Source organism: Aptenodytes forsteri, unplaced genomic scaffold (genome assembly GCF_000699145.1).
Source record: "Aptenodytes forsteri isolate BGI_AS27 unplaced genomic scaffold, ASM69914v1 Scaffold217, whole genome shotgun sequence".
Taxonomy (NCBI): domain Eukaryota; kingdom Metazoa; phylum Chordata; class Aves; order Sphenisciformes; family Spheniscidae; genus Aptenodytes; species Aptenodytes forsteri.
In genome coordinates this window covers 3,673,148-3,692,500 of record NW_008796222.1, presented here as the reverse complement: position 1 = coordinate 3,692,500, position 19,353 = coordinate 3,673,148, and the positions used below count along the sequence as shown (strand labels likewise).

At 40.0% G+C, this 19,353-nt stretch overlaps 1 protein-coding gene across 1 annotated transcript in view; it reads right to left on the bottom strand.

Moving 5' to 3' along the window:
- The window catches only part of CEP85L (centrosomal protein 85 like), a 205,330-nt gene that overhangs the window by 101,760 nt on the left and 84,217 nt on the right, over positions 1–19,353 (bottom strand). Inside the window, exon 3 of the mRNA XM_009289182.1 lies at positions 7,579–7,740. Within this exon, the coding sequence (XP_009287457.1) occupies positions 7,579–7,740 (162 nt within the window). The remainder of the gene's footprint in view (positions 1–7,578; positions 7,741–19,353) is intronic.

Genomic DNA, 19,353 nt, shown 5'->3' with positions numbered 1-19,353 from the left:
CCCATCCCTGGAAACCTTCAAGGTCAGGTTGGACGGGGCTCTGAGCGACCTGATCTAGTTGAAGATGTCCCTGCCCACGGCAGGGGGGTTGGACTAGATGACCTTTACAGGTCCCTTCCAACCCAAACTATTCTATGATTCTATAATCAGTACACTGAAATCACAGCTAAAATAAAGAATGTGACACTAAACACACTAACTGGACTTTACACACACAAAAAAGTTTTATCTGTGCATACATTAAGGTAGAAACAGGTCTGTTGAATAAAGACTAAGAGCGAAGCATAAGCCCTCCAGAAATAGGTAGTGTTGTAAAACTGTTAAAAAACAGGGATTTACAAACCTTTCCACAGGGAATACAATCAGTCTTCTCTGTCAAGTCCCAAGCTAGAACTCCAGGCAGCAGCAACAGGTCTTTTCTTGCTCAGTAGCAGGCTATAAGCAACTCACCACCTACATTCCAAATCACTACAGTCTATCACTAAGTGCACTACTTTGTCTGTAGCAGAAAGGATTAAAAAGGAGTCCTGTGATTTTTTTCAGATAAGGCTGCAAATGCTACTTGAATATGTACATTAAATACTGAGTAGCTACAGAATGTTTCCAGTGTTCATACAAAGGTAGTTTAAGGCTCAAAATGTTCCTCTCTTGCTGTTCTGAAACTGATCTCGCTCCTGTTTGCTTCACGAGATCCTGAGTTACAGAGCTGATGAACGCAGGCCAAAGAGTTTTCTTTGACATAACGGTAGCAAGGAAAAGTGTGGAGTCCTTCATGAAATCTCTCAGCAAAGATGTATAGTGCTTGGCATGCCCAGGTCTCATGATACTAACCTAAATATAGAAAAGATCATTGTATGATGCTCCTTGTTTTCCCATCAGAATGCCAGATATCCACCACATTCCAAAAATACAGATTACAGGACATATTAAAAACAACTCCCCGAGATTTCACCAGAGCATGATGCAAATGATATGGAATAACGGGCAGAGATTGTACTGGGTTTGGCTGGGACAGAGTTAATTTTCTTCACAGCAGCCCCTACGGTGCTGTGTTTTACACTGGTGACCAAAACAGTGTTGGTAACGTACCAGTGTCTTAGCTATTGCTGAAGAGTACTTACACAACATCAAGGCCTCTGCCACCCCAGCGAGGAGGTGCACAAGAGGTTGGGAGAGGACACAGCTGGGACAGCTGACCTAAAATACGAAAGAGATTCCATACTATATAATGTCATGCTCAGCAATAAAACTGGGGGGCAGGTTTTTTCCAAAGTATTTGTTGCTTGGAGACTGGCTGGGCATCGGTCTGCTGATGGTGCTTTTGCATCACTTGATTTTTGTTTGTTTTTTTCTTTCACTTATTAAACTCTCTTTATCTCAACCCACAAGTTTAGGGTTTTTTTCTCCTTATTTTTGCTCTTCTGATCTTCTCCCCCATCCCACTGGGGGAGAGTGAGTGAGAAACTGTGTGGGGGCTGCAGGGCACAGCCTCCCACACCATCTCAAACACATTCATTCTGATACAACTCAAACAGTGATATAGCTTCCAAAATACGTATGATAGAAATAACTTTTTGCACAGTATCAAAGTGAATGCTGCCAAATCCCCTAAGTAAACACAATTTATTTTCACTGAGTTATTTCTGATCAGAACAAACAGAAGTCATCTTTCTAAAAAACTAAGTACTGATGTTAGCTGAAGGCAAAATTCACCGAGTTCATTGGGCAGAACACTCCCACTAGCTGGAGAAAAATCCTGCTAGTATTTTTTTTATGTGAGGCAAACTGAGCATGTGCATACCGTGAGCTTGTTTCTATGGAGAAACTATCACAAAAGAAGGCAAAGTATGAAGTTAAAGCAGCATCTATTTCTCTCTGCAGAATATTCACATGTGAAACTAGTGCGTGCCTTTAGTTTAGTTCAAGCCAATTTCAAATTCAGAGTACACAGGTTCACACAGGGAGTATGCTACTGTCATTCAAAGCAACTTCCCCATGTCTTATTCTAGTGGAAACTTATTAGTATCATTTTTTCCTATCCATTAAATCCTGGAGATAGGTTACTTGAATTCTGAAATAACCCATGTTTAAATTTTGTTCAAATCCTTCCAAAAAAAACCTCAGAAAATACACAGCCAAGCTCTGAGCATTAATATTTACATTCCCCTCAGACGTACAGACACTTCATTCTAGCAGGGGATGACAGTACCTCTTTTACAAGGAGCAGTGTCTAGTACAGGCTTAAGTGTTAAGTGCATATTTCTGATTGTCAGGATAGGTAATATCCAAGTAACACAATAAGGCTGACTCACAGAGGGCAGGACACTGCTTCACAATGTGAGACTTGGCAAGCAGGGAGGAAGGACACCAAGGAAGAATGCTTCAAACATCATTATTTTCTAACCTCCAAATAATCGAGCTACTTCACCAACCTTATGCCGCTACTTGCCAGGATCCAAAGGCATAAAGATTAACCTCAACTCAAGTAAGTTCAGGGACTTCTCTGAAAATCCATCATCTTCCAAAATTACTGAGCACAGTAGACAATGAGCACAAAGTACATTGCCAGCTCTCAAGATCTAGGATCCTTGTGCTATTGCACCTTCCTGACATCAAAATTGATAGCGCAAACTAGTATTTGACCTGTACACATTCTCAATCCCATTATCTTTAGCAGCACGCTAAAGAACCCCCCCCAAGATACTCATAATTAGATTTTGTCTCCTGAAAACCAATTCTGCCTTTCACTATATTCAATAGCTATATTTATTAACTTTTTTCCCTTCAGTTAAAAGGGCAGGGGGGGAAGAGTGTTAGAATACCATGCTTGGGACCTGCTGGAAGAAGAGTGCTTGAGAGCAAAATCAAGTAACTTTGGAGCTGGCTGTACCATGTTGCCTGGCATACCAAAAAATGCTACAATTGAACTAATTAGATTTTTTTAATCAGTTAGAAAGGTAACATATTCCATTCAAAATGAAAGACAAGAGACTTCCCTGGACCTCATAACATTAAAACAAGTTCCTATTCTATCAGTTAAGCATTCCAGAGAAGTCATATCTATACAAAATGCAGTGACAATATATCAAGCATGCTGCATCTAGCTCACAATAGTCCCTGAACCACTACTTGTTAAACTCCTCTCCCAAATGCAACCTCTATATATAGCTATGGAACAATGTTTTAAAATATGAACAGACCACGCCTATTCACATTTCTGTATGAAAAGAGACACAATTACCCATCCATCTTAAATCAACATTTGGGGGGGGGATGGGGGGGATGGGTGGGTGGTGGTGGTGTTAAAAAAAAAAAGTTTTTTTAAGAAGTTAAACTAGCAGAACATCAACTCCCCAATACAAAAAAGCAGTAACTCTGATCCTCTGCATCCAATCTCTCTCTCCCAGGAAAGCAACATTCTGTGAATTTTCATGCCTATTAAATTGCAACCAGAAATGGTAAATCAAGAATCCTATTTAATAATAGGGGATAAAGATCTGCTTTATAAGGAACTTTCCACTGCACAGCAAGCTTATCTGATGGAGGGAAATGTTTTGGCCTGCAAGAGCCATGGGCCCTGTATCTTGTCACATCAATATCTAGTTCTTATCCCTCCTGTCTAAAAGGCAAAACTCAGAATGTGCAGAGGGGAAAGAGCTCTGCTAAGGTTTACAGCCCATTTAATTTCTGATAAGACCTGGTTCTCTAATTAAGTAACCCAAATAAAAGCAGTCTCAAAAATGCTTAAAATATAGACTTCATGTTTCTTATGTAAATGGTACTGAAAGAATGGCTATACAGAGACTGATGGATGACTGGTGTAAGTGTCACAATGGTTATTTAAAGCTGTAAGTATAAATGCTATTATTGCTGATGGAAAATAGGAAACATCGGGCTTTATGAACACGTTGCACATTTCCATACAGTATCTCACACCTTTTTCCCAACAGACATTCTAAATTGTAGAAGCAGCACTTTAATCTAAACCACGCGTTTTACATCAACAGAGAATCAGAGAAGTCATAATTTAGAAGTTAACCATCACATTTCCTACATGAAAAGAATTCTAAATATTTGTTTTACAACTCTTTCTTGCTTCCATTTGAAAGACTTCTGAGTTGCACCAAGATAAGACACAAGATCCTGTAACTGAAAGTTTTCAGAACTTTATAACTGCACTTTTTCATTACAAGAGAGGCTTTTTTTCTGCCACCCACCTCCCCTTAACCTTGTTTTCTCTTTTAGCTTCCGTTCCAAAATAGTATCAACAATCTTTTGGTCAAAGTCTGAAGTTTAAGAGGCAACCTATACATAAAGACCTACATATAGCACAGCTGTTAGCTGTTTGATGTTGGGAGCTGTCTTTTGTCCCTATAAGCATAAGCCACAAATGTTACATCTGCCAATTTCAGAGTTGCCAGTGAGAAGGAAAACAAGAACAAGAAGGTTCAGAGAGTCTTCACTGACAGTTGATCAGCTGTTGGCCACCAACTAAAACCTTTGCTTCCACATGATTCATTCTGAACACAACCTCCTACCCTATCAGAAATGCAGGAACTTTTCAAAAGTTTCATAGGGCACTACATTCCACTTCTGCTATATTTCTTAACAGACAATATGAGATTTTTCTGAAGACTAGCTGCAATCAATGCCCAAGAGTAAACTATTCAGACTTCTACACAGTAAGTTGAAAACAGTAATAACAGAGCTGACTAACAAGTAGAGGTAAGTTTAAAAAGAAAAGAACCTGGAAAAGACTGTACCAAAATCTTTTCCTCCTGCTCCATACAGAATACAGTAATTATTTTTATCTCGCTCAAAAGCTGATCTGAATCCAGAACCACTTACTGACAGGAAACAAACAAACCAACCAACCCAACCGCATTAACTGTAGTTTACACAGATAAAAATGCCTTTTTACATGACTCTTTAAATTAAGAGCACTCTGAGTTAGAAATTTAAGTTCTATTCTACCCAAACTAAGATCATCACTTCTACAATTTCTAAATTTCTCTCCTCAGCTTCCCCCGGTGCACATCAACATTGCTCAACTTCAATAATGAAACTCAATTAGTTATTTCATTTCCTAATTTTCCTACCTTTGCACAACATAATATAGAGACAACCAAATGAATACATTTTAACATGAAAGATTTCTCTTCCTCTTGCCTTTGTCAAAACCCATCTCCTCTCCAAACCATATAGGTTTGAGCCAAACACAAGAGCCACTTGGCACTATTCTTAAAAACCTGCACTTTCAAAGACAGCGAATGCTCCTGAAATGAAGTATAAGTAAGAAGATGAATTTAAAGGAATATTTAAGATGCAAGAAAAACCAGTAAAAACAGTTTTTAAATGCATCTGAGCTCCACTCCCTGCACCAGTGTATGTACTAGTAACTACACATCTGCACAAATGAATTCACCTGCAACTTCCAGAATTAAAGCAGATGTTAATTCTGAAATTAAGTTTTTGATTTTTAGTAGGCATAATAGAAAGGAAATAGCAAAGCCACATTTCATTCTCTGCACATTGTTAAAAATTGTAATGATCTGCTGACTTATGAAAAAAATACTCCTTTGAAAAATCCCCAAGGGCTTCTTCCCGAGCACCACATTGAGAGCAGATGGCCAGCATCAAGTCTGCAATTACGTCTGGCCTGGCAGTCCCACAGATCACAATGATACTCTTTTCTTTTTGTGGATGCGGGGAGGGGGCAGCTTGAGAGATACAGACAACTAGGTATCGCAGGCAACAGCACTTTCCACTAAAAACGTACGTATACATTGAATTTCCAAACCCGTCATATGCTCCTTCCATTAACTTTCATTTTACATTTAGGTTTCCCTCCCTTTTTCTTTAACGTTTTATTTTCTGCTACTAAGAAAATAAAGAAGACTAAGAATACTAAGACTAAAATACTAAGACTAAAAATAATAAGAAAATTTTCTGCTAAGAGTTTTTCAAACAAGGTGGCAGGAAATCATTAACGTTAAGGGTATAGTAGAACTCACCATTGTCAAGCATTGCCAGAGACACAAACTTCATGAACTATCTGTTGTTGCAATTTTTCCCTCTTTATTTTACCTTGAGAAACCCCAAAAGCAGCTTGTAACAATGCTCTATTAAAAGCATGCAAACGGACAGAGTTATTAGTTAACTGGTAACAAACGCCTATCAAACTTGTGATTGTATCAGCGTGCCATTCCCCACCCCCCCCAAGAACAGTTGTTCTGTTCTCCTCTTTAGCCAGGGGGACTTCTGATGAGGAGGTGCTGTTTCATTTCCTCTCCTCTCCTTCCTCCCACTCCTCAAATGGGGAAGCCCTCAAAGGGGGGGAGGGGAAGAGCATGTTTTTAATTCAAATGCTGCATCTTAAAATACTATTGTGCAACACTTGGGTGATTCTGATTGTAAATCTATATATATACACACACACACACACTGAGAGAGCTTTATTCCCCCTACAGCTCTTAAAAGAAAAAAGAAAAGAAAAAGCAGTAAGGCTTCTGCATTAATAACCATTTACTATTTCAGTTTTACACCCAAGAATTTGAGTATTTGATGAAAATCTGTATTTTGCCAAAGCCAATAAAGGTTTAGAAATGAAAGTAAGCAGAAAGAAAGCTATGAGGACACTCCTACGGAGTTCCTTTCCAACTGACAGATGCAACAGGAAGAGGGCAGAAAGGATTTCCTCATGTGCAAAGAGGCCTGACAGGCTTAAATCTGAGGCATTCGGACTTCTCCTCAGGAATGCTCAGCCCCGCCATAGAGACTTCTGTCTCTTACATTGATTCAGCATTCCTTACTTCATTTCTACTAATTCCTCCTGTTCTTCCTCATTTCAGCTACCCCTTTTGAAAAATTTACCAGGCATAGTGCCCTTATTACTGCCTAGTCTCTCTCATTCAGGCTTCACTCCAGTGACACATTCCATAGGGAGGATGCCAATGTTGTGGAGATGCTGCGACCTTAGAGGCTGAACCCCTCGCTGATAAGATCAACTTTGAGTAATCATGATTTAGTCCAAACTAAGTTTTAACAACCTTTAGATACTGTTGATTTTCCTTAAAGATCTTTGACTATGTGTTAAATGCCATGCAATAAAATGTAAACATATTTCCCACCAGAAGAAAGAAATGAGAAGACAACACACCCCATTTTCCTCCCAGCCCCAATGAGTAAGCTTTCTTTGCTGACACACACAGTAAATACCAGAAAGCATTGTCCTTTCATCAACCACCTCAGAAGTTTTTCTGCTTTTACCACTTGTTTATCAAGTGTTGTAGTATGGGATATTACTTCTCTGTATAAATCTGGCACTTCTTGTAACTGCAATTATCAAAAGATCTAACACAAGTACTGGCTTTGTGGCAGAGATGCAAGTTAATACACACAACTCATGCAGAAGTAAATTAATTAAACCTCACCATTACTTGGTCCAGCCAAGAAAACAAAGAACTGCATGCGCTCAACAGCTTTGGAAAAGTACCGTTATTCTGGGAAACATACATTTAAAACGTTTTGGATCATTTCTCTCTCAGAAACATCCAAAACTTAACAGTGTCAACTCACCTTCCACACTATCAGAACAGGAGGTACCAATCCCAGTGTCCCCACTGTCGGAAGCTATACTGTGTCTTCTGACAGGATTGCTTTGACTGCTTGATGAAATGGTTGTGGACTGCCACAGGGATTCAGTGCCAGGTAACCATCCCACTGAGGAATAATCTGAGCCTATAAAGAAGGAAGCCAGAAGTTTGTCATTACAGATACAGTACAGAAGTCAACAACAAAACACTGGTCAAGATGAAAACTGAATCCCATGTTTCATAGTTCAGGTTAGAGCCAGACTCTGTGCCAATGTTTTGGAGTATTTTTTTTATTAAAATCCTTTTGCTAGGTGGAAGTGTCCCAAAAAAATCCAGTAAATACACTTTTACTATTTAAAAACATAACCCTTAAACTGTTCTTGCAGTAACTTTAACAAGATATTTATCATACAATTCCTATCCTAGAACTGATTCTCAACTCACAGCACAATTTTGCATTGCAATCATTTAACTACAGTCAGAGAGATGAACGAATTTTAGGACAGAGACCAGTTGAAGATTTGGCCGGTGAAATACAGTCATTTCCAACTGTGCATAAACCACATGACCTAGGTGATAAAATAAAGCCAGCAATGAAATCATTAACACTGATATCTAAAGTAATTCATTATGTTTCACTGTTAGCAGTAGTTTTTAGTTATCAAAAGATAGACTACCAACTCAAGCAGGCACATAGTAGCTGCACACAAGCTGTCTTTGTAAGACATCTATCCATCTAGTGGTTTGTTTCATTTTGGTTATTTTTTTTTAAACTTAAATAATTGTTAAAATATTAACTTTTAAAGCACAATTCAGAGCAGCAAATAGTTCCTCTGTTCAAGGAATTTTTGAGAATGGGTGGCCTACTTTAGAGTCAGTGTCAAGGGAAAATACACCACAGAGTACAAGCCCAGAGGACCATCACAATTTCCAATAGCCAATATCTAAATCTGAGCACTGTTCATAGGCAGAATACTGATCATCGTGTTCGTACTCCAAACCAGCAGAACTACATAAAGAACCTTGGAAAAAAGTACAGCAGTTAGCTTTGCATAACACTTTCAGCAGAAAATGACGACTCATGAAGAAGTATCACTTCACATACAATGTCTCTTATGCTACATGTGGTTATTTTTAGGTCATTTAAATATTTTCAGCAGTGTCCATCCAAAGTCGTAACAGCAATTTGTCTCTGCAATGACATCTGCAGGTCATTGCTATTTCCAGCTGTACCTGTTTCCCAGTAAATTAAATCATTTAGAAAAGGATGTAAAATGAATACGTATGTGTGTGTGTATAGATAACCCCCCCACATATATATGAATACGTACATACTCCCCATATAGCAGCCAAATCACTCTGGCTAGTAGGTCTAGTGATAACAGCTGCTCGCCGAGCCACTTGTAAATTGAGGAATACAGTACATGCTTCCTTACACTATTTAACTGTAACATGACATCTAAGACAGTCTACTTGCTGTAAGTAGGTTCTTGGAGGTCTTAGATATGCCTGTCCATCTCATTTGTCTCAACTTCATTCTCCTTTGAGGTTACTGCCTCTTCTTCCCTTTAACACATTTTCCTATCTTTTCTCACAGTCTTCAGAATCACTCAATTCTCGTTCCCCTTCATTCTACTTTAGCCATACCTTGTGCAATGTATTTCTTTCTCTTCCTTAAACTTTCTGCTTTCCCTCCCCAGAAGTCTCTTAATTATTCCATTAAGTAGCTTTCAAGTCCAAGAGTGAGGCAGTAGAACAGAAGACCAGAGGAGCCAGACATGAACACGACTGCCCGTGGCTCACCAGTCACACCCTGTAAGGAGGTCCCAGCCAAGATCCTAAGCGAATACCACTCCAGGGGTCATTCCTCATACCACCCTCTCTGTGTCGTCATCTAACGTACTGAAATGTGATAGTTTCACATACAGCTAGTGGGAAACTGGGACGTTTCTTCCTCCCCTACCACCCAGCACGTTTTTCACTAAACACTCTGGCTGCTTTGGGAACAATAATTTTTCCATCCCTCCCTCTAAATAGGTCTATTTTCCACAAGAGTTCCACTTCATACTTCTCAAGCTGCATCTAGCTATTCCAGCAAGAGTAAAGTCGACTTATGGGAGCCCAAGCTAATTAAGTCAGAGACAGTTCTGATTTAGGAGACATTTAAAATACATTTATAGAAGAGAAATTTAGCTTCATTTACCCTTTATTATGCTGTTCTCCACAATATAACTCTGGTGACATTTCAGCTTTTATGGCATTAAGCAAGTGTTAAAAGAAATGCAGCAGATAATGCTACCACTACTGCACATTAAATCAACACAGCATTAAGCGTCAAACTCTTTAGATCTCTTGGTTAGACAAATGTTCAGTATGTGAACTTATAACCATCCATACGCAGCCCTCGAAAAGGGAGAGATACTCTTCACTTTGGTGGAACATTGAGGAATAAAAGCTAAAAATACCACAGAACAATAGAGTAACTTAGAGAGGAAAGGACGTTCAGAGGTCGTCTACTCTAAACCCCAGCTCAAAGCAAGGCTAATTAGATCAGACTGCTCAGGGCCCTGTCCAGCTGAGCCCCGAACACCTCCAGGGACACAGATTCCACAACGTCTCTGGGCAGCCTGTCCCAGCATTTAACCACCCTCCGTGCAAAGAAGATTCTCCTAACATCTCATCAGAGTCTCTCGTATTCCAAACATATTGTTGCAATATATCCCAAAAGATGCAATAATACAGTGCAACTAGGCTTGACAAAAAGGGTTAACATACTAGAGGGGACAGTCATCCCCGTCGGGATCTCTACAGTTGAGAAAATAAACAGCATCACAAAACAACCTACTATAATCTATTCTCAATTTTACACCTACACACACACACCTTGGGGACACACCAAGCCCCAAGTGTGGTGCTTAAGCACAGGTCCAGGAGGATTTTCTGGCACAACACAGAATTAATGCAACACTTTCTGGAGTACTTTTGCTTGCAGGGGCAGTTCAGCATGTCTAAGTTAACTCATGAAGCCTGATTCTTGAGCTGGTAGGCCTGAAGTAGTGCTGGTACACATCCATAGCTACACACAGATCAGCATGAGACCAGCAAGAGTTTACTAGCTTTGGCTCAGCACAGGCCTGCCAGATCCCATCTGGCTCTCCAGGGAAATACTCAAGTCTCTCTGCACAGTGCTCTGGGCTACAGAAGGGTCTCTTCACTCAGGTGCTCCCTCTCACTACCCCTCATAATGCACAGCTGGCTGTGCACAGCAGGAGTGCGCCCACTGTACCGTCACTAGGATTATGCCTTTCCCTTACAGCCATCCTGTACACAGAGGCACAGACGGGGGCTGGGATGGGGTGGAATGGTCTCATTTTCTCACTCACTGGGCTTCTACTGTTCAGGAGGAGCCTCTGCATTTAAAAGGGATATGTCCCAAGAAAGAGAATTGTTTTAGAATTTGAATAGGTAAACAGTATGTGCTTTTTAGCCTATTTTAGACATGCCAACAGAACATGGTTGCACATGATCACTTCAAGAAACACTTTCTCTTTGCCTCCCACATAAGTCCTGACATTAAATGTGCTGCATTCTTTTAAAAAGATAGCTAATGGCATATTCCAGGAGTCTACACTTTCTAATGTTTCATGGCACATCCGCATCATTGTTTTACCTTGCTGACCTAATGGTGATTCTGCACAATAGAAGGCCATTACAAAAAATAAACTGTCTACATGAAAAAGAGCTTTTCAAAAGCTAATTGAACCCACTCCCATAAATGGCCAAATAAAAGCAACAAGATAGTAGAAACAGACTCAATAATTAAGTTTCAACGGTAAGTCATGTGTACCCAATTCAAAGTGCCAGAGAGCAGACCCCCTCCCCATTGCTGAGGGAAGGTAATTACACAATTTGCAATAAGGAAGCATAACTGATAAAATAAGACCTTACAGACCTCATTAGTCCAAGTCATTATTTAAAAATTAATTTATTAGTGTCATTATTTGAATCTGACCTTCCGAGCCAAGTCCTGAAGAATCACCAATCGCTATGCACCCTGCTCTATGCTCCCCAGCTCCTTTTCAACAACTCTCTGTAAATACATGATCTTTCATGCAGCAAACAGCCTATACTACAAGAACCAAGTGTAAGAGGGGGAGAAGATACACAGGAGTCCCCACACTGCTCAGCTAGCACACCTGCTTTACCCTGCTGCTCTAATCTCAAACCTGCCAATCAACAGCTAGTGTCCATCTGCCCAAAATACTGAGTGGGGCAAGAAAAGCAAGCAAAAATTTCTAATAGATATTTGTGCTGCTAAATTGTGTATTACCATTTGGCTACAATCATTCCGTACTGGGTCAGGAACATCTACCTTTCATAGGATTTAATAGAAGAGAAATAAAAGTAGCGTCATCCTACCTGGCTGTAATTTCCAACGACACACATGACAAATAAAATACATCCAAGATCCCAAACAAATCTCAGAAGGAGCCTTGTTTATACAAACAGTTGACTCTGTCCTTGAATTTGGCCAGTTAAATATACCGACATAGTGCTGTGTTTCCAGCCTAGGCATTTAAAACAGATCAGTTAACAACTAAGTATATAAAGTGCAGGAAGTAGATTATTTATGAAAAGAGAACAGTTGTTGAAATTTCACTCCACAAAAACATGTATCTTTTTCTGTGTATTACAGAATGCTCTCAGCTACTGCTGGCAGGAAGGCACCTAGTTAATTCTGGATCATTACCACTCCTAATTTCAATGGCATGCCCAGATCCCACATGATCTACATATACAAAATAATAACACCACGATCTTTATATTTGGTTCCTAAAATAACTCTGACATGCTTGAATGTAAAAAGTATTATTTTAAGTGACAGCTATGATACTGTTATTTTACCTAGACGCTAAATGGAAAGCAACAGCAAAAGACTTAACTGGGTTTCACAGCAGATACATCCTTACCTAAGGATACTGATTTTTCTATTCCACACCATGACTTTGACATAGATTGTGACCAGAAGTGAATCAGGTGTGACAGTCAGTGTAAATTTATACAGCCAAAGGATTCTGAAGGGGACATCTCACTACAGTACTATCAAAACTGACAACTATGTAAAGCTCATTCTAGTCATCACGGATGTGACCAGGCTGTGCAATAAGATTTCACGCCACGATGGCACTGAAGCCTGCCTGAAGCTCTTTCAAGGAAAGAGTCAGCATTTCAGCCCAAGAACACTGCCAAAGTTATTCGGTTCACCCTCACAAATTTACCCAAAACCCTACTAATTATGCTAGATCATCATACAATAATATTTTGAAAGAAGTCAACCCACCTTCAACCCAGTTCCCCCACACCTACTCATACAGTCCCCTGACATTGCTGAACTTATCCCAGTTGCAACTTCTCCTCCCCCCCGCCCCATTCTCAACGAATCCTTCAAGGTTTCGCAGCCTCTTTTTTGCACTCTCTCCCTGTCCCATAGGGCTAAGTAACCACACATCTCTTCAGAAGGAAAAGTCTACAAACAAACCCAAAAATGGTCTCTCAGTAAACTGTTGTATTGTAGGAATAACCTTACTTCAGCTGGAAAACGTTTACATTTACTCATCATACCTGCAAGATCATTACTGCTGAAAGATTAAAGAAAACCTCACTTTGGTGTGTGTTTCATGCACAACAATTCCTTGCCAATAATATTCTATTTTTTTCAACTGCTGGAAAGACGACACAAATAGTGAAAAAAGGAAACAGAAGCAGGGGAATTTAAAATGGGGAAAAAAAAAAAAAAAGCCTTTCCAAAAAGTAGGCACAAGAGCAAATGTCATACTTTAACATATTTATGTAGTTTTTTTAAAAAAGCTGACAGTTGACAGAATGGTGCAACAGCAGCCTCCTTCAATCAAGGTAAAGCAAAAGATAAGCTGGATCCATTCAATCTGATATCCTGACAAAATAAAAAGAACCAGGCACGTAAGCGTTCCTTGCAGACACAGGCAAAAAGAAAACTTCTATGTACAAATAAATACGCTTGAAAATAATGTTAAAAAACTGGCATCCCAACCCTGACACGAAGACAAATATTTGCTAGGTGCACTTCATCTCTATGATCCTTCTGCAAAACAAATTGCAAGTTTTATTAATACAAATGTCCAAAACAAGTTCCAGGTCTACAATGCAACCTCTTCTCTTCCGAGACAAGCAGTACACTGGTAAGAGAGGGTTTCTAATGCTTTCAGGGAAGATGGCCAGATGACAGTTTCAGGACCCTTTTCACAAACACTCTGGAGGTGGTGGAAGCTCATGGCTCTACCAGCTGGCCATGAACTGATGTACCAGAAGGTCCGAGTCCCTCCTTTCACATGAATGCAGCTGAGAGTAGGTGGATGATACAGCTTAATCTAAGCGCAAAAAGGAACAGGGCAAAGTGGGATGAATTCACAGCCCTAACTACTGAATTTTTACATTTCAGTTTCTCAAAAGCACTTTACAATGTCAGATCGCTAAAGTATGATTCATCCTGAGGACTCATATCCTTTATTAGTGTGCTTTCTTGACAGAGCCTGCATGCTATTTAACTAAGTTCTCCTAGTTTTTCAGTTGGAAACTGATTAGAGTAATCCTGAGTATGAAGAAAGATAAAAATGTACAGATATAGAGGGAAGCAGAGAAAGAAAAACAGGAATGCAAGAGTTTAAGCAGAATAATATTGAGAGAGACCTTTTACCAGCATTTTCACTTGTACAGCCTGATAACATACTGCCTGGCATACAAAGGCCCATGCCTGTCCTCTGTACTATTCACGTGCAAAAGAAATCACTTACTAGAGAGAGAGAAAAACACCATAAAACAGTAGAGGAGAAAAATGAAAGTAGAAGAGAGAAACCCAAAGAAGAAAATCCTCAAAATACAATCCTCAAAGTAAACATACACCTGATTGACAGTATCTATTAGAAGAACCTGACTAGGGTCATATTTTAAGGAATATAAACTTGTGCTCCAGTTTCTTGAGAGCGCTAAATTTTAAGTAGATTGTGTCACCAAACCTCCAGCTTCTTTTGCCTCTGGAATTCCTTAATAAAAGTTAAACTGGGTTTCCCCCCTCTCCCCCAGAAGTGGCTAAACGTACAATCACTCATCATAGATAATTACAGCTATAAAACCTTTGTCTTCTATACAAAACAGTATTTCAGTGTGAACTTTCACAAGTAACAATTTTTTATGACTTTACAAATGTGTATGGCACTGTACAATAAGTTACAAGGTTTCTCGTGCAGGTTAGTATGCAATCTAGAAGAAAGAATGGGAACTAAGAAGAATAAATAAGTCAATTTGACAGATGAGCTTTAGAGAACCTTGCCATGGCTGTTAAAGACATAATCACGCAGCTCACTCTCTATCAACCCCACACACACCAGAGTCCACAGAAAGTAAGAGGTGCCCCGCTCTATCTTTCCATCAAAGAGTCCAGCTGGCTAGCTTACGCCGGCTGGCTAAAATGGGTTTGAGCTGAGAATGCTGTTTGACATTAGAGCTAATCGGATCTAGTGGTCAGCTGCTACGCAAAGGCTGGTCACCTTTCCCAGCCACATATTCGCTTTTGCTTCCCCAGCATAAGCCCTGCCACTCCAGACCCCGCAGAAAGTGGTTCAGGAACAAACTGTCCCCGCTGACAAAAAAAGGTTATCTGCTAATTTCATTTCCTAAGCTGGATCAGCAAGGGGTCAGACCAGAAGCAGTGCCAAGGAGGGAGTGGGAATGCACAGGCACAATTCAGATGCCTAGCAGCAACTAGCTAGTAACTAGGCTTATCCCTACTGCCAAATTGCCCATGAAGGCAGATTCTAAACCGGAGCAAGATAGGCATAAATCTCTGCTGGCTTCACTGTGGAGGACAAAATCTGTTCAACTAGCAGAAAGCTGTGTTCAACACAGCATTCTGCTAGCTAAAAAAGTAGCAAAATGTTTAGACTGACACAGTATGCACTAATGGACTCAGCCTCCCTGATTTCTATTCTAGAAGGTATGTAAAACAAGAACTCAAATTCATAACACACTTTATAGTTTTTATACAGACAGCATTTAGCTGTAGTTATTTAATATCAACCCAATGATGAAATTCCTATGCTTGTCAGGAAAGAAAGAGGTTTGCTTTCATTTCATCACTGACAGGAGCAAGACCAGGAATTCAGTCCAATTGTTGATGGCACTCCTGTGAGTTTTCCACTTCCAGATAGAGCATTTGCATAAAACAGAACTTCAAAATACAAACTGCAGATGTTTCTTATTTCACGTTTGGCACACAGACTACATATATTACCTCATGCCTGCTATGCTGGCTTGCCTCTTTGTCTTTGGACTCAATGCACTATTCACCCCGTAGAAACACAAAATGGTATTCTTCGTTTCCATTCACTTCCATATAGAAACTGCAGAGGAGAAGGCTACCTTTTAAACCTGGCAAGTTTATCACTTAAAATATGAAGAGGGGAACGTCTAGGAAAATAAATACATTAAGTTATGCTTAAAGTTAATATAAACGTCGAACAGCAATCCCTCAGGACATGCAGTCAGTTCCTCGAGTCTGTTAAAAAGCTGTGCACTTGTAAATGACCAGCTGAATCCTTCTCCTATCAAAAAAGAGCTAATGATCACAGATTATCAGCTATGTTTCAGCCCTTCTTGCAGCTTAGCTTTATTGGTATTCAAAACCACGATCAGGTAAGTTTTTCTCCAAATTGTTTGTCATTCCAACATTTTTCTTACAGAATTACATTTGTCCTCCCTCTTTCTGTTTAAAGAGTTAATTCAATCTCCTCTATGCATGGGGAAAAGTGAAGTAATCACAGCTGCTAGAATGAGTCAAAAAAAAATACTAAACAGTTTTAAGCAGTTCCCACATTTACCAAAGTGGATCAAATAAAGGAGTCTAGCAGTCTTACTTTTTTGAAAAAAGAGCATAATTTCTCTCCTCCTTGTAATCAGATATCAGATCTAAAGATATCCTTGACACTAAAATAAATGGTGAAGCCAGAGACACAAAAAAAAAGTCACTGAAACATTTTGCTCAAGTATAACAATGCTAGAATTTCTTCCATCATTTTTCAAAGAAGTCTAATGTGCATTATCCACATACAACAGGATCTACTTTAATATGGACGTACCGGAGACCAAGCCTCCAGACTATAGTTTTAGTGCATGCTAACAGTAGTACGCGCATCATGTAAGGGAGTTCCCACATTGTAAGGAAAATCTCCTAATGACTTAAGTGAAGCCAGAATTTCATCCTTTTAACCCAGGTGTAACAAACTTCCAATGCTCTTGTCACAAAGCACAACTTTTCCCCAAGCTCAGCTTCCACTCACACCTATTCAATATAGGCAAGGACAATACTCTGGAATTCAAAAAGAAAGAGCAGTAGTTAAAAAAAAAAAATCCTTCACACTGTACACCATCAACCCTACCTAGGATACTTCCAGTCAAAATCAGTACTTCTTGTGTTTCCACCTTCACAACTACAATCACTTTTGATGTAAAACTTTACATTACAATAATTCTACCAGCCACAAAAGAGCCCCTGTTCAATCAGTTTGGTATTTCAGATTATGACGTGAACAAAAAGAGGTTAAGAATGCAACTGTTAGCTTTGTTTTCCATAAAGTCTCTAGCAAAACTGATAAAGTTTTAAGTAATAGTATTTTCAATGCCTTTTAGTGCTCCTAGCTGGGTCACTATACTCCCACTTTGCTTTCTTACTATCCACAGAACCACCAGGCCTTTGATCAGTGCTAGTCACTGAACTTTTATACAAAGCATTAATTCTCAACTATAAGAACATCTCCAAAGGTTCAGAATTGCCAAAAGATATAAATAGCTTTGCTGTAGAGTAGGCATCCAGGGGAAAAGATACCGTCTTTTAAAGGAATGAAGACTTGAAAAAAAAGTTATTTATTCTAGTCACTGAACTTTTATACAAAGCATTAATTCTCAACTATAAGAACATCTCCAAAGGTTCAGAATTGCCAAAAGATATAAATAGCTTTGCTGTAGAGTAGGCATCCAGGGGAAAAGATACCGTCTTTTAAAGGAATGAAGACTTGAAAAAAAAGTCTTATTTATTCTGAAACATTTGAAAAAGTTGCAGCTTTCCACACCATCTGGAAACTATGCTACAAAAGCAGTAAAGCAGACGTTAAAAACATAAGGATACCTTATAAGGAATCTCAGATCTGACTCCAGGACGATTAAGAATGTTTCTTGTCTGAATACTACACCACCGGTCTCTTAACATATTAGGAAGTTGCAAGTAGAAAAGCAAATGATGCTTTTCAAACTTTCATTTGCTAAGTCTACTTCAGGTATTTTAATCAATAAAGAGGCAGCATGACTTTTTCTTGACACTACTTGCACTGCCCTTCCTCAGCAAGACTGAGACAGTCTCCTACTACCTCTCCAGTCATTATCCATTATTCTGGACCTGTTTCAACCTGTATGCAAGGCTGAAACAATTGGTGGAAGCTACACTGTCCAGTGGAATTAATGTCACTTTTTCCTGATCCTCTCTCTTAATCTTCCCTGGCCTTCATGGTAAGTCTGAGGATTAACTATATACTTCCTGATGTCATCGGCAGAGGCAAAGCAAGATTGCGTTAGGAGATTTTTCCGCTATCCATCAGCTGACTGAAGAGCCAGCCCATTTGACTCCAGGTATTCCGCACCCGCCTGACACCAGCATAGATGCTTCCTGCAGCAATGTCTCACACCGGGGTCAGGCGACAGTAAATCCCCCCTTCAGTATTTATTTAACTTTAGTATTCTCCTGGTCCAGCTCCCCAAATTAGCTTGCCATAAGGTTGAACAAGCGCTAGAGTGGGCACATGGGAAGCAGTAAGGATACATGAGCAGAGGTACCCAGAAGGGTGGGAGCAACTACCCACTAGATCATCTTAGCTGTAAAACGAAATCATGCCCTGCAATCCACCCACATACACCCCTTCAGGCAAAAGGAGGAGTTTACCTGACACATCCTCTGACATTTCAGGGACTACCATACCTTAAAAAAAAAAAAAATCTCAACACTTGCTCTTCTTTTATTTGTGTTAATGCCTCCTTTTACAGAAGGGCCATTTGATCCTCAAAAAACAGCAAAGATCCCTGGGGAATGAGAACAGAAAGATGCAGTGCCACTTACGGCATGGCTGGCTGCAGAGAAATAGGTCACTGGAGTGTAGCTGTGCAAGCAATAGGTTGTTCGAGCCCGGGCAACCAAGCCAGATGCTGCGGTGAACGGTGCCCGGGGAAAGCTAGCATCCTCAGAGGGGATTCCACAGGGGTCAGCAGTTTCAGGGCACATGAGGGATGGTGGGTCAGGACTAACACAAACCTAAGCACGCTTGTGAGCATATTTACACAAGTTATTCCCTGCTGCATGTTCTCCTCCTCTTCTCCAGCCACCCACCTCTGGGCCTCTGCAGCCGATCTGCAGTCTCCCATGTGCCACATTTAGAACCTCCTCAACTTGCCCTAGACAGCAAGAAACTCTCATAGGGGAGCCTAAGACAGAAACCAGAACCTTATTATACTTCAGTACACCTTCCCACACCTTCCCCCAGTGTTGGCAGGAATAAACTTCAGGGCTATATATAGTATTATTGTAGGTCTACCAAAAGAAATACTCAAAACATAATGGCTTCCTTCTTCAGAGGTTGTACTGGGTACAGGTGCCCAGGTGCTGGTGGGGGGGGCTGCCGGT